Source organism: Macrobrachium nipponense, chromosome 16, assembly GCF_015104395.2.
Source record: "Macrobrachium nipponense isolate FS-2020 chromosome 16, ASM1510439v2, whole genome shotgun sequence".
Classification (NCBI taxonomy): domain Eukaryota; kingdom Metazoa; phylum Arthropoda; class Malacostraca; order Decapoda; family Palaemonidae; genus Macrobrachium; species Macrobrachium nipponense.
The window spans coordinates 33,096,975-33,113,926 of record NC_087209.1 but is presented as its reverse complement, the minus strand read 5'-3'; the positions used below and the strand labels follow the sequence as shown (position 1 = coordinate 33,113,926).

Genomic DNA, 16,952 nt, shown 5'->3' with positions numbered 1-16,952 from the left:
TAGTGGTAATACTCAATCCATTCAGTCTCAGGCAAGTCCACACATTCATTACACCTATCACCCAACTCACAAATTTTACTTCTACATTTACTACAAATAGAATGAGGGTCTTTCGAGGCTTTAGCAAGCCGAGTCTTGCAACCTCTCACACACATTCTCACACTCGATGCAGAGTCAGTCATGTTGGGAATTTTCAAAAGAGAGATCAAACAAGCAAGGGTCAAAACCAACAATATCCAAACAAAAGTCAAGAAAAGTCCAAATCAAGAATCCAAATCAAGCGAAAGCCAAAGCCAAAGTGTACTTCACCAAATCAACCGCAAAAAACACGGGCTAAGCGAGCGAAGTTCCAACGATGTCACCGATGCGGCGGCAGGGAAGATCTGAAGAATAGTTGGAACGGTTCTACGTACCTGGGTAGAGGGCGCACAGGTGGTGCACCTGACTACCCAATCGGCGATTGCCGCGAGTTTTGAAATTCTGCCGTGACGTCAGGGACGTAAGCTATATAACTACCAGGTGAGTTAGATATTTGAAAATACCTGCACTCTCTCGTACACTAGATCAACCAGGTGTACGAGGTTTAACAGAAACAGGATCAGGTAAGGCTTGAAGAGCCGCACAGACATCACTGGTGCTGATGGGCGAACCGTACTCTGACACTTATGTCATCTCACTGCAGGTTGGTTCAAGTCTCCTTCTGTATATTATTTACCAGGAGAATCTTCCAAAGAAAATGTCTCTGGGCTATCCCAGAAACTGCAAGAAGGCTTAGCCTCCTTCTCCTTCTTAGGTGGTACCTAAGGGTTGTGAGAAATGTCCACTGCAAACCTTTCCAGTTGTCTGAAATTATCACTAAAGTGCAATCTGCGCCGTTTCTCAGGACTCTACACATCCGAGCTTGAAGAAAGACGATGACCACTGTCCATGAAGCCTTTTCAATGGCTGTCTTTCGCTACCTGGGAAACACTGACAGATGCAATTGATGGGCCAACTGCCCGTGGACAGACCCCACCAACCTCCCTTGGGCCTCCGGTATGACTTCTCCCAGGTACAGGGAAGTGTCAGACCTTCACCTAGGAGAATTAGCAGGACAGACAGCCAGCCCCTCCACTAACACTTTACTTTTTTCTCTATCGAGAAGAATGCGCACTGACTTCCCTAACTGAGCCATGTAGTTAGCCAAACTAGCTCAAATTTTCATTCAAACTTTGCTTCGAGACTGGCAAAGACACTGGGTTCCAGATGAAGATTTAGAAGATTCCTGGCTAGCTAAATACCTTTCATACCCAGCAGTAGCCTTGCGCTTCCCATCTTTCTCTGATTTGGAAAGGTAAGATGACAAAACCCTATATTGTCTTTCATCCCAGCCTACAGCTCATTACAGATAATTTCTGGAGAGCAAACTTGACCTCTACATCTAGTACAATCATACCAACCAAAGGTACTGCGAACGATGGTAAACAACGAAATCCATATTTCAGTAGCTGCTGCTTACAACCTCCCTCAGAAGCCAGCAGAAATATATTAAGCTATGTATCTGCTATGTTGTTTCCCTTCTACCTCAATAGTGGGCAGGGCTACCTACCTACACCAAAACAAAAAATTGCCACCAGGATTTTAAAATTTTAGCTGTTGGTGTACTTAGAATTCTTAACTATGTAATTACTACTTAGTGCTATAATACATGTACATATCATGTTACAACAGTATGTAAATTGTAATACGTACTACTGTAATTATTATATGCTGTCACTTTCATAATGCATATTTCCTTATTTAGCTTAGAGTTATAGGATGTCTATAAATGTACGTTCAGATTTCGCATAACATAATTTAAAAGTTAAGATAACATAGAATGTGAAAAGAGATTAACATTGTCCGTTCCAAGCTAGAAATTGTTTCCATAATATGTCAACACCTCAGATAAGAGAAACTCCGAGATCTCCGTTTTGTTTTGGAAACATGTCAACACGTCTGATTGGGACTTCTGTTTGGAACATATAGAGAGCATACTACGTACATGACTGATTTCAAACATGTATGTCTTTGCCAAGAAATCACATGGAAATATTGCATCATCTTTTCGTAAGATTGTTCTAGAACCTTCTGCTTAAGCATACGTCATCTTTGGGGAATGACGTCATTTAGTGTTGCTTTCTTTTTAAATCATTACCCTTTTATATTAGAATACTTTTATCATCTTAAATCATGTAATAATAAAAGTTATTTGTGATTTTAATTCCAATTTCTCTTTAGATATTGTTTTGAAAGAGAATTTTTATGAAAGTAACTGTCTCTCGGCCCCAAAACATTTTGTGCGAAATCCACTGTTCAGCTTCTGTACAAAAATAAAGATTCATCAGACTTAGAACATCATTGCATCTGGATCTATTCTCTCTCTCTCTCTCTCGCCATATTTGATATTACATTAACGTAAAGATTTAATACTTACTGAATGGTCACTCATAAATTTTAGATTTCGTATTTTTTAGTTATCTAGTATTATTTAGTGCTTTTTGTGGAATCTGAACAAACATTGTACAAGTGTGTAACGGCACCTTTACTTTTGTGAAATATTGTGAATTGTTGAAATTTTTGGAGTTAGCTGCAGCAGAAAGAAAATTGGTACCAAGGTAATGTTATACAAGGTTTATTAGTTGCAACTAATAGTTACAGTGGTTTGGTGAAAATTTTAATTTTTACACATTGCACATTTTTGTGTTTTGTGTTTGTTTCATTGGAAGTGATTTTTTGTGCATTTATCTATCTTTCTTATTGAAATTATTTTTGTGCATTTATCCATTTTCTTACTGAAGAGTGTGTTTCTATTTTTATAATCTGTGATTTGTACGTTTTCATTTGCATTCACCATTTGATTAACTTAGTTGTTTTTGATAATCTTTCCACATTTAATTGAATTTACTTAGAATTCTTTTCAAGTTTGTGTTGTTTAGCACTTGTAGATTAATTTCCAAATTTTAATTATTGCCTAACACTTAAATTTTGATTGAATTAATTAATTTTCTTGAATTTTGTGATAAATTACTTTTGATTTAATTTTACTTAATTCAAGAATTAATCAAACTTTGCTTTGTTTTCAAGTAACAGTTAATTTCCCTGGGATTGTGAATTTCACTTGTAATTTTGAATTTAATAATAATTTTTTTTATTTAAAATTTTTGTGTGTTTTCTTTTTCACCAGTATATAAGTACGTATATTTATGTTTAGCTAGACACAGAGTGGTAATTGAGCTGTTTTCCTTCAATTTACTGGAAGTGAGTTAGAACCAGGGAAGTAGTATACATACTGAAGACTTTTGAAATCAGGGAAATACTTAGCCTTTTAAAGTTGTTGATGGAGTGATGCCCTTTAATTAATTTAATTACATATAAGATTACCTCACACCTGTTGTAATGAACTTAGTCTGATTTTCTGCAATACTACTCGTAAGTTGTTAAAGGGATCACTGTTGCCTTTAGTGTGTTCAGTCGTATTTTACCTGTGATGAAGGTTCAGGTGTCTGGCTGTTGTGAGGTACTCATTTATGATTGGTAAGTGTAGTAACCAGATACTTGGCACTTCGTCACAGTATGTAGTATAAAATGTGGATCACTATTGTTTAATAACTCATACTAGTACTTCAATAGTTAAAAAAATTTGTAAAATATACATGTATCACATTCCAACAGTAAATTGTAATAGTACTGTAATATAAAATGTGGTTCACTATCATATAACATATAATTCATATTTCAATATGTAGTTTGAAAGCTTTAAGGCAGAAGTACTTTATGTACTGAATATTAAATCCGAGATGTTTAGCAGTTTTTTTATTAATTTTTATTGAACTTTATATAGATTATTTGTTGAGTTATTGGTTTTCAGATTAGTTTCTCACAATAGTACAAAATTTTGACTGGAAGCCCTGCCAAGAACCTCAGAGTATTCAAAACTAGAATACGTATAGAGTAAATTTTCTCAAGGATATGTTCTAAAAAATCTTTGCCTTATAGTATCTAATGGTTGATGGATTGTTGTTTGTTTGTATGGTGTTTTTACATTGCATGGATAATGGTTGATGGATTTTACTACTCAAGTTACTTTTAGCAAGTGGAGCTAAATCTGGCACTTCATAAAGCATCCTTCAAATTACCAGTATACTATTTGTCTTTTGAATTTCAAAGTAATGACAGCATCACTTTTTTTTAAACCAACATCTGTATGCTGTGAAGAAAACTGTGAAGAAAAACTTTAAATGTTAGACATTACAGTAAATGCAGTACCATTTAAGAATCATATTTACCTTTCTTTTTATTGTAGGTTTGCGAAGGATGTGAAGAAAAAATTTCCCCAGAGATTAACAGATGTGGTCATAGAGGGTACTTCTACCATGCAACACCACAATGTTTCAAGTGCTACTCATGTAAGGAGCCTCTTTTGGGGAAAAGATTCAAGATGTCTAAAAATTGGGTCTTTTGCTCCAATGAATGTATTCAAGAAGCAGCAGCTGACTTAGCTATAAACCCAAATCCCAAAATAAAAGAAGTTTAAGTGATAGTGGTTTACATATTTTGAGGTCGTAAATTACATCTTATTCTCACAAACATACTGTATTTAAACTAGTGCAGTATCATAGATACCTTGATTGATGTCAGTAACTGAGAAAATACTGTAATTGAACAAGTGAGGCTTCCAATAAGGTGATTAAATATGTTCAGCATACTGCACATGCTTGCATTCAGGGAGAAATGATGGGTAATGACAGTTACCCTCAAGCTTATGCCTGCTTTTTCACAGCTTACATTTTCTTAGAATTCTTATGTACACAAATGCTGTTTTTATGGACAAGTCCAGTTTTTGCAGTACCATATAGTATATATTTTTGCTTTAAAAAATGTCGGAATCCTAAGGTTTATCATCAAAATACTAAGTATATGTATTTTTGCTTTAAAAATGTCAGAATCCCAAGGTTTATTATCAAAATACTAAGTAAATTTTCCCTTCTACACCTACACCTACAGCTACAGCAGTTGTCAAGTTTTTCATTAAAAATCTCACCATTCTCATTTTTATTAAGTTCATTGAAAGTAAAAGTGTCTTGTGCAAAAGCTACTGCACAAAAATTATGGCACTGTATTTCAGTCTCAAATCAGTTTTTCCAACACTGAACTTTTGTTCTTAGTTTAGATCTTTTACTTATGGGATTCATTACTTCCCTGCTACAACAAAACTTAATTGAGAAATCACGTTAGTCTAATTATTTTAGCTTTAGTAATTCTTACTTTGCCATGAGAATTAAACATGGCAAAAGTCCTGTTAAGAATTAAAGAATTAGTTCTTTAATTTTTTTAGAGTCAGTTAGCTAATAATTTGTATGTACATTTAAATCTATAGTACTGTGTGGGTTTGAAATGACCTACATTTCACAGTAAAGGTGCTACAGTATTTTATAAGAAAAAAAGAATGCCATGGAAAATGTATATAGTTTTATATTTGATTAATACATACTAAAAAGATATTCCTACTTGAAAATGTATGATGGTTTACACTATACTAAAATATTGTACGTATATGGTTTATGTATACATTGAAGATATATTTTTCCTTATTTCACTGTGCACACATTCATGTATGTCCTTCATAACTATGCAAAACACAATGAATATATATTTATAGAACCCAAAAAGTTAAAAGGTTTTTCATGAATAAAAATTTTACATACACAGTCTTTTCAGTCATGACCCGTTTATTCATACAGTGAGTAATTTATCTCATGCAATATATATTCTCTTGAGAATATAAATTGCTAGATATACCAAAGTACATCATGACATATCTTTATATAAAGTGCTATTCACTACAAAAAAAATCCTTTCATTTTTTTGGCATATCTGGTAGAAACCATGAGCAATTTAAAAATCTAAAAAAAACTGGAGAAATAACTACAAAAATACAGTTATTCACATAAAAAAGCTAAACTGCTTGAATGTTTGAAGTACTTAACATACCCAGTACGTACTGTACAAATCATTGCAATGAGTATTTGTTTGCTGGTCTTGGAAGTTTTAGAGCTTCACATTTTGAACTGGTGATGCCCTCTAGCAAGTGAGGCAGCTAAAGAATGGTAGGTAACTGGGATCACACTTGTTTGCAGCAGGCCATATAACCTATGCAACCAACTATGCTAAAATAAATAGTACTGACTGCTTAATGAATGACTGTAGGATCAGCCATTGGAGATAGACATAGAACCAGTAAATTACTATGACCATGAACTGGTGGAAGGAATACCATGCTTCCCTCACAAGAACAATGAAGACTAGAAGAACCACAAAAATATCGAAGAAAAAGTCTGATTACATCCTCTGAAAGATTATTAGCATCCCCTGTCATCTTCACTCTCTTTACTGTTGGAGAGGTATCACTCAGACGAAAAAAAAAAAAATTAATGCTAGGAGGATTAGAAATGACAACCATACGAGTCATAAAACTATATTATGTCCCAAAATTTCTGGCCTAGGAAACTGGTTATCACAGGCATTGCTATACATACTCATACTGTGACAGGTACCCAAGAAGTATAGTGGTGCGTATATACACACAGTATAACACTGCCTGTGTTTAGGTACATTCACGTGACTATGGGCAGCAAGTACCAAACTGATGCAACCTGAAAACTAAAGCAATTTTGTTTATCTGGACAAAGAATCTTTGGCTGATAAGACTTAAGAAGTTAGTGATCACAGGCACCCAGCCTCTATTATATGACCATGTACGTATGGGAATTTGTGGACCATAAGTTAATTACAGTCGTCCGAATAAATATTACTTAAAATACTTGTTCAGGAGGTAAAACTGCATAGAAAAACCACAACTGCCATAGTTTAGGCCGCCGCGGAATAGCAATATAGATCTACCAAAAGTACTATGTAACCTAGGAATATTCCCATTCCAAAAAGCACCAAAAAATTCATGTTAACATACATACACATTTATCATACCTATTACATCTATCGCCACGAAACTTCCATTGAATATGAAAGCGACTCAGTGCAGCAATGAACAAAGTAGCTCCACGAAATGTGAAACTACCAACCTTAGAAGTGAGACTGAATTCTGGAAAGAAGGAATCTGGAGAGCAAACAAAAGCAACATTCTGAAAGATGGCGCAAGTCAGTTTTTTCTTTCCTTTCTTGAGAGCGGGAATTTTGAATTTTCTCTGCCGCTTGTCGTCTTGATGTCCTAAAGTAACAAAATTTGTTCTCTGGGGTACAGTTCTTGGAGGTCTGCGTTGGTTACCAAGTCATTTGAGTCTAAATACTTACCTGAAGGAGGGATTACCTTGTGCTAACAAAATTGCATATCGTTCTATAGCTTGTTGACTTCATGCAGTGACGTTCCGTTAGGCCGGGAATTCACGCTTAGCCTCAGGTTTACCTGTCAGTTCACCCATGAACGTTCGACGGATGATCGTAACTTGGTCCACACCAATATCCAAAGAATACCGTATTTTTTGTATATTGGTCCACACGTAGACGTAGAGTAGAACTGTCAGACAGTCAAGTCGAGGTCATTGTTCTCATTTCTCTCCTAGCCTTCGTCGGGGCAACACTATTTAATGGCAGCGATGGAAACTCAGGCTGATGGGCGGTGGAGTTCCATAGACTATATGGCTGCAGCGGAAGTTCGCTTCAAAATAGAAAAGAAGCAAAAAAGGCCTAACAGAGTACGATCTAAATATAGTCTATTAAAGAGAGATGTCTATTCTCTTACAATATTAGTGAATACGGTTAACTTAGACCTGGGGGTTGGTTGAGTTATTTATGAAATGGACCGTGAAGCCCACAACATAGTACTAATGGTGTTTTTATATCGTGGTGAAGCCTACTTTCATTAGTAACACCTTTCATAAAAAAGGCAGGACACTGGCCTAGGCCTATACCAAATTGTATTTTTTACATGGAAATGGTTTTTATTTATTATATGATGATTTTAACTCACGACGGTCTACAAATAACGCCGCAGGGCCCAACAATTAAATCAATTATGCCTATACATAGTTTATTCCTATTCTGGTCCAGGTGGCTGAGATCATTCCCAGGCGAAATCCAGCGGCGAACTGCCATAAAATCGTTGCTGGCTACCCGTCTACACGTGCGATCACCTGTCAGTCGGTCGAAAGAACTTTAGGTAATTCTGTCAGTTTTGGTGAGTGGGCTGATTCCGCCCACAAACTACACGTGCGTTTTAACGTCAGTTTCGATAAACTGACAGGTAAACGTGTGAATATCCGACCTAGGGCTTCTTCCTAATAAGTTCCTATTACATTTCTGCGATTCTATCTTGCCATATTCAGACAACTGGAACTTACCCGATTTTGTATATAAACCCAGTACTCTCCCTACGTATTTATGAGGAGGATGAAGAAACCTGTATATCAATGGTTAATTCTATATTATTCTGCTTTCTTAAGGCATTTACAATAAAACTTTGCACCAACCACATAGCAAATGCATTGCAGCTAACATAAGGTGCTTTGGAATAGATTAACGTGGAAATCAGCAATGTATTTGGCGAGTATCTTGAAAAATAAAGACATCATTACAAAATCTTACGTGGATTGGGTCACGTCCATGTTTGATATCACAGTATCTTTTTTTTTTCGATATAATCTCTCTAGTGAGTTTGACCTATGTACACAAAGAAATTTAATCAGGTCTCCCCGCACGAAGAAATTCCTCGTTGCTCAATCCAGTCAGATCCAGGATTATGAATGTACAAATAAAGTTCCAAAGAGGAAGTCTCAGAGCAAGTGGTGTCTCTTGCGTTTCCAAGAATGAGGAGATATGAATTGTTAATCCTCTGATTTATTAAGCAGATAAAATTTTGCAATATTGCTCGCATGCTCCCAAATCTAAAAAGCACTATGAACACAGTTACCCCAGAAATCGTTCATGACAACTCCATAAACATTTCCAGGAGTGGATCTAATTATGCAGTTGATAACTAGTTCCTAGTTGGTCTTTCAACTGTCTTCAGGCCTGACTTCTTCAGCTATAATTTCTTTTTTTCAGCACTTTGAAAGGAGACGTGGGCGTCGTACAACTGACAAGCCAAGTTCCACATGGTAGCGAGGAAGATCTGGTAATGTTTATCTGGCAGAGAAGTGAGGCTAGTAGTTTTGTCCTGCAAACAAAATCAGGTACATGATCAGGAATAATGAGCTTCTGACACTGGTAAAGAGGAGACCTCTTTCCTTTATGATAAGAGTTTGGGTGAAGAAGTCATTTCATAATTCAAACTGTTCATAAAATCTTAGTAAAACCAAAGATCACAATAAATTTATATAATATCATTCCACTGATTCACATATAATAAATATTCATTAAATGTAATAAACCTTCTCTTACCCTATCACATTTTTAAGCTAAACAAATCTTTAATAAGTTCTAAGTAAATACTTTACCAGTCGATTAAAACAGAGACTATCAATATAAACGACTCGAAAATGTATTACTACTAAGCTATAATGTTTCATCGACAAAGTAGGGGAAAACATTTCCTTGTCCATTTGAAACAAACTGCCAAAACGACTTCTACAGGGTGTTTCATTAAAAATTATTTTGAATGAGGGACATACATTACAGACAAAAAGCCACTGGATAAATTTTGTGTGCGTCTGTGTGTGTGTGCGCGCGCGCTCGGTACAATTAAAGAGTAGGTACCAAGCGCTTTCATTTATCACGTACACATATTCGATGAACCGTGAAGTCATTCATAATTAACGTCAGGTCTTCTTCAAGTTCTGGTACATCAGTCGACTGATTCCTTTATTATCGTTATTCTTGACCTCAATAATATTCCGACAAGTGTGATCTTTCTTTTCCTCTTATGTTATGATTGGCCCAACCTCCGTCTGAGAAGTATTTTCCTCTTTGCCTTAATTGCCACCGTTGGATCTTTCATTAATGATTTTGTTGGCTTCACTAGCAGCAACGCCACTTCCCCATTGCCCTTCCATTCTTTGGGACTGTCTCATAAACAGTTAACATGCCTATTCTGTCTTTTTTAACTCCATCCTTATTATACTAACCAGGAGATTCTTGGAACCCACATATACCCGAGACTGGGGGGCCATTTCTAGGAAGGGTTGATCTGTCGAGGGGAAAAAGGAATTGAAAATGAATGGCTTTATTATACATCTAGGAAGCTCGAGAGTGCGTAAGAGACAGATGTGAATGGCGTACCATGTGTGGGGAGCATGACACCACACTGATGGGCTTTCTGTGTAGTTTATGGAGTTTCCAAAGCGAATGTTGTAGAAGTTTTTTTGGGCTTTATCCGCGATTTGGCAGGCAAAGTAATAATAAAGCAGTGACCACCGTCTTGTTATTCCTTTAGAGTTATATATATATATATACATACATATATATATATATATATATATATATATATATATATATATATATATATGCATGTATGTATGTGTGCGCTTGTAGACAAAATAGTATGGCTAGTATGTAACTCAAATGACAAAATTCATTTCTCGTTCTTACCCTGAAGAGAAGATCCTTTGCTGAGTAGTACTCGCTGAAGAGTCTGAAAAATGAATCTGGTTTGCCAAATACTTTAGCTGATTCTAGAAGTAGATGGAGCATATCCTGCCTTCTTGAAGAAGACTCAGAAAATCGGGTAACAACCTAGAGGACAGATGAAAAGTAATAAGAAATAAAAAGAATTTGCGAAGACAGAAGCTGATTACGCTTTCAAAATGTATAAACATAATGGGTGTTTTTTCAAATCAGTGGATAACATAACTGAGATATTAACAGTCAATGAATGACTGGCCAAATTGTTCATATGAAATGCCACTTTACACGAGATATGTTTATCATTTTTCAAAAATGAGTCCCTTAACATACATCTAGCAGTGACTGAGTTTAATGTGGATAGATGCACCTGTTTCTATCTGACCATAAAAAAAACTATGTAACAGCAGAAATGGATATGGCCTCAAACCTTGCTCAAACTAAGTAAAACATTTCCACTATAAACTGATCGTACTGCACTACATATTTTACAGTACAGAACATACGTGTAAATATCTGTTCTTACATTACGGCACAAATTCTCTTGACACTCAGATAATTTAACATTTGATTGGAATTCCAAAACATCACGATTTCTGAAAGTGACGTCAGTATATATGTGGCAATAATGAAAGCTGAGAAAGCTATTATACAACAGAAAAATGTAATGATATTTTCACAAACATTATCCATTTAAAATTAACCGATACAAAAAACAGGAACTAGACTGTGGTCTCTTCTAAACTCACCATATCTGCAGGAACCCTCCCAAGGTTGCACTGAGGGGCATTAGAATTATTGAGGGGCATGACCCCATTGGCACAAAGGAGTTGGAAGTCGTCGGGATTCAGCTGAGGTGGGACATACTCTCCTGCCACGGCTGCAAATACTTGTACTTACATTTCAAACTTTAATAATGGCTTACGTCATCTAACCAAAGAAAAGTGACTGGAAAATTTTAGGGCTGTTTTTCACATTCTTTAGCTTTTTAGCGGATGACATTCTTAAATGCAGGCACTGAACAAATCAAACAAAATAAAACAAGACAATTTCAACTTTCGTAAAGAATCAAACCTACTGCCTTCAAAACAAAATGCTTTACTGTAACTGATAAATCGTTCTGAATTTTATTAAACTTGATGTTTTTATGCATGGTAAGGTTATCAGTTAACCAAAAACACTGACAGAGATAATGATTTATGTGATAAAGGGACATTTCTGTCTACAATTTTCATCTGTTTAATTTTATAATGTGAAGCTCATATGGTTAATGTGGAAAAAACATAAAGGATACATGATCGAAGAGCAAGAAACCAACGGGTCTGTATTGTCTATAGTATCTTTTTGAAGATGCTAGAAATCCCTGATATTTATTCATAAGAATTATGCAGAGCCCAATGACCACTACCACCTCATGAGAGTACTCAGTTGTAAGCATTCACTCTTTGATGCTTTTGGAAAAGGAGATTTTTTTTAATTGTATCAAGAAGCGCTAGTGAATTACAGCATATCTTTAGATCTCTATGTGCCAGAGGCATCCAGACAGACAAACAGAACTACAGAGATGGACAGACAGAAGTACAAAGATTCCCACAGGGTTGAGATTACAGCAAAAAAAATGTAGGTTTCTATTTATTTTTTGGACAGGTTCTTCCCCTGGTAAAGCTAATACTTTGGCCTCAATAATTTGTTGGTATTTTTCATGAATACAGCGCATCTAGAATGATACGGAAAAGTTACTTAGACGATTGGCTTCAACAGTTAAATTTTCCACTTATTGATACCTACGTATTCCTTGCACTGAACTCTCATGAAGGTACGAGTCCCAAATCAATTCGAATGAACCTTTCAAAAACGCGAGTAAAGATTCGATATTATTTTCCCTTACTTTAGAAGGCAAATCACCACACAAACTCAATGAGAAAGAACTAATAAGTTTCGGAGGTGGTCCACGTGCGAGTGCGCGAGACAACTGGCAATTCCCTTACGCCACAGTTACCCCTCTACAAAAACACTTATGATGGAAAAACCTACTTGATTCGTGTGGCAGCTTGACAAAGGCCACATCTTTGTTGGACGCAGTGAGGCAGCCCATGGCGTCTGAGAAGGCATCGAAGAAATCACTTTTCCCACTCATACATCCAGTCAGGGAATAATCAATGGAACTGTTGCCTGCAAGAAATCAACAGGTAAGTAAGATGAAGGAATGTGAAAAAACAATAAATTGCTCAAGCAAAGCAGATAATCTCCAGAGAATAAATTAAATTAGAGACATATATTATACAGCTAATAAAAACTACTCACGCAGATTTTATGGTTTATATTTATTTACAATTTATGAATAAAAAGAGATCTACTATATACCGACTACTATGAGATTCAGGGCCTCTGTAACACGGTTTTTTCGCAATAACTTTTTATCTATGCATTTCATAAATATAACGCTTATTCAGAATACATATTATATCAACACATAAATTTTGAGTGTATTCTGCACTACGTAGGTTGAATAAATTTGGTACTTATAATGTAAAAGTGACCTTTTTTGAAGACGGGCCAACTTACTCAGAGGAAAGGTTTCGAACGCACTCTTTACGTAACTTATGACATCATTTCTTCCCTCTTTCTCGATGGATGATTGGCTATACGTAACGAAGGCTAAACCTCTGGCAACAATGACATACAAATTTAAATAGAAGCAAAGCAGTACACCTTTATGAACTCTGGAACCTCCCCACTGATGATTGTCATAATGAACAAACCAACAAAATATGTTAATAAATACAAAAACATTTCGATTATTAGTCTAACTCCCAAAATAAGTTTCCAAAGAAATTACAGTCGACTTTATAGGTCACAATCAGATTGACAAGATGCAGGGAATAGTTGGTAATTACCAAAAACATAGTAGACAAGCTTGATTTGATAACTGCTATATCCAATGGCAAGCAATTTTTATTTATTGGCTATCTACCTATTTACTGAAAAAAAATAGCCGGTACCGTATATTGGCTTTAAACCTTCACCAATAATTATCGTCAGAATGGTGACTTCATGAGGCTCCACCCACTTTCGCCTCGTTATAATTCAGGATAACACTGAAGGCTACCATGGGCATTGTTGGATTCGAAAATTTAACTTCTGGCTATAAAAACTAATTTCTCGAGTAGTTGTAAGAAGTGCTAAATGATCCTCAAGGATCCCAGCAGTTGGTCTAAACGTTTAATTCATGTATATTACTGCTATACTGTTGCGGCACTACTGCTACTGTAGTATTACTACGCTAGCACTGATACCCCAACCTCATCTATGTATCGTTCCGCCATTCATAAAGTCTTTGGGTTTCAGAGCCGATGGCATTTCTGTCTGGTGGATGGGCGGGGCAACATTTAGTCAAAAGGTGTTTATTTACCTTGCTTACGTAATGAATGTTTTTCGATTCTTGGCTCGTAATCATTGGCCATGGCGTCGGCTAGATCATTTTTACTCTATAAAAATTAAAACTATCGGGTTTAGGTTATTGATAATGCTGAGAAAATTTGTGTGTGGTTGTAAAATATACATATGTCAACTTTCAGCTACATCCGATGCTTTGACAAGGAGCAAAGTCCAAAAAACCGTGTTACAGAGACCCTGAATCTCATAGTAGCCTACTGGTTCTCAACCTTTTTCACTTCATTCCTCCCTTCATGAATTCTCAACCTTCGTGTGACTCCCTATCATTTTCCTCCAAAATTCCACACCCCTCCCCGATAAAAAAAAGGTAAAAAAAAACATACAATAATAAATAAATAAAGTGTTGATGAAGAAAACATCTTTGCTTTATAAGAACCAAATTTATTACAAACTTGACAGTTATAATTACCTTAGTTGATGAATTTCTGTGGTATGATTAATGCGTTGAATTAAATCACTGTACTACAAAAGACTAGCCGTCACTATTGTCGCTAAGAAATTTGAATTTATTTAGGAAAAAGTGTAGTCAACCTCTGCATATATTATATTATACTGCACCAGTGAGAAGGCTGAAAGTGATTATTTTCACTCGGTCGATTCCCAGGTTGAGGACCCATGGACTATATAGTCAAACAAAGCATTTATCACAAACCGCCTGAATATCGTCCGAAGATAATACTAAAAAAAACTAGTATTTTATTAGAAAACACCCGACAAACGGCTAAAATATATACACTGGCGTGCCTAATATGAAGCTTCACCAGAAAACGTGAGTAATGTCTGAAAAAAATTACAGCAAATCTAATATGGATCTCTTAATCGAATACATCTGATTAATGTCTTAAAATTTCTTCGTAAGATAATGACAAGTTCATTTGAAAATCATATAAGGAAACCTTCTTTAAAAACATCGAACTTATACCTGCAAAATAAGCCTATGTGATTATACGCAATCTTAGTCTTACCATCAAGGCTATGGCAAGTCGTCTTCCCGGCCAGGTCTGTGGTGGAAGTCAGATCAGGCGATTTCTTCACTACGGCGAGGAGGTAATAGTTGGTGGTCTGGGCAGCTCCGTAATTTTCACTGACCAGGTCAACAAGGTTATACTTACTGAAACAAAGTGATAGCATGCATGTAAGAGGGAAATATTAAGAGAGAGATAAACGCAGTAAAATATATTATCTACGTTTGATCCTTTAGATGAAACATGCTCGTAAGGTATAGAATTCTATGTTTGATCCTTTCAAATATGGAAGACTGCAAAAAAAAAGTTAGTTCTTTATTTGATTATCTCTGGCAGCACTTCTTATGATAAGTAAGAACATTTTGAAAAGAACTGATGCTTTTGTTTTCAAAAGGGAAATATGCATGTTATAATAATCATTATCCTCACTCAATATATTCTTATTATAGAATCTGGTGCAGTCATACTCTGAATTTGCGCACAACTGGTATTTGGATTTCATGTGTGCTTTCAAGTGTTTCACATCATTTCTAAAACCCCTACTCAGGTAAATTTGCCAAATTATTCCTTGGTGGAATGTTCTTAAAATAATAGCTTACTTTCACCATTTCACAACAGACTGGTTCATTATATTACTAGACGTGACGCAAAGACAAAATTTATTATTAGCTTGGGACTTGATCCAAGAATATTTAATAATCCCTGTAAACAGTGTAAGCATAAAAGTTATTACGATAAGAGTATATTCCATTTAGTGTTCTAAAAACAATTTACCTTTCTTATTGACAGTTTTCTTCATAATCAATCCTGAATCTGCGGACTGTTAAGAATTGGTACAACTGTTAATAGGCGCTTAAAAGATATTGGCGAACCATGATGAGAGAAGGATTTTATTTAAATTAAGATAAGATAAGCTTATATTCATGTCACTCTTTGGTCTTACTCTTACCGCTTTCACCTTAAAATAACTTTAGACGTTCTGTCGACGAAATTTGTTGACACTCAAACCCAAAATGACAAACTAGCTCTGAAATTAAGGGTCATCTGCAGTAAACCTTATAATTTGTTGTTTTTGGTTCGATGACGTTACTCTTTTTCGTAACACTAGTTTTCGTACAGACTGGACTGTAGTTTGTACTTTATGATTTTGCTTAATTTTAACTTAACATTCAATTCTTGCATTCTTCTGCTAGCTCCATATACCTTGCGTCAATATTCATTTATTTGTATACCGTGTTATAAATTAGCAACCATAAAAACACATGCCAATGCGCGTTAAAGAAAGTCTTACTCGTTAAATCTGTATCTTGCGACGTCATTGAGTGATATCAAATCAGCTTGGTCGACGCTGATGCGGAAGAGGCAGTCTTCGGTATTCTGTGCCCTCACACACTGAAGGGGGGGCGTAGTGCCCCTCAGATTCAAAACGCCTCTCAAGTCATTACATTTGTTTTCCTCCTCATCATTTCGTACGCAGAATCTGACTGGAGTTTCTGAACACATTTCTTCAGCTTCAACAATATCCATGCGACCTGAAAAGTGACAAGAAAACAAATATCACTCGCGTGCTATAAAGATAGGGGGAAATTTAGTTGTGACCTTAGACAAGTATTTTATGGTAAGGCGAACTACATACACACGGAAAACAAGTACTAAGGAAACTGTTTCATATGAGAGATTGTGCCCATATAGAAATCTACACACATAAAACTGGCTTGAGGAAAAGTGAACTTACTTTTTGCATAATACTGTCGAGTTACAGTCTTTTCCAACATTGGGAAGACATCACTGGCATCCCCAATCCCCAGCGTGGTAAAATACCATTGCCTTGCCTCCATGTCTTCCTCTGCTTTTCTTTTGGCCTCAGTCAAAGCCCAAAAGAGCCTGTGGACCTTTGCATCACTGTCAAGGTAAAAAAATATAACAACATAAACTGAC

The 16,952-nt window shown here is 35.9% G+C and overlaps 2 protein-coding genes across 4 annotated transcripts in view; one reads left to right on the top strand and one right to left on the bottom strand.

Moving 5' to 3' along the window:
- Positions 1-5,725, top strand: part of LOC135195647 (uncharacterized) — a 68,322-nt gene extending 62,597 nt beyond the window's left edge. For all 3 annotated transcript variants that reach the window (XM_064222021.1, XM_064222019.1, XM_064222020.1), the window contains exon 10: positions 4,325-5,725. In XM_064222021.1, coding sequence (XP_064078091.1) covers positions 4,325-4,555 — 231 coding nt within the window. In that variant the 3' untranslated portion in view covers positions 4,556-5,725. The remainder of the gene's footprint in view (positions 1-4,324) is intronic.
- Positions 5,726-8,439: 2,714 nt separating this feature from the next.
- Positions 8,440-16,952, bottom strand: part of LOC135195646 (transferrin-like) — a 58,691-nt gene continuing 50,178 nt past the window's right edge. The window contains 7 exon segments of the mRNA XM_064222018.1: positions 8,440-9,190; positions 10,561-10,704; positions 11,343-11,473; positions 12,628-12,765; positions 15,015-15,160; positions 16,306-16,546; positions 16,750-16,916. Coding sequence (XP_064078088.1) covers positions 9,059-9,190; positions 10,561-10,704; positions 11,343-11,473; positions 12,628-12,765; positions 15,015-15,160; positions 16,306-16,546; positions 16,750-16,916 — 1,099 coding nt within the window. The 3' untranslated portion in view covers positions 8,440-9,058.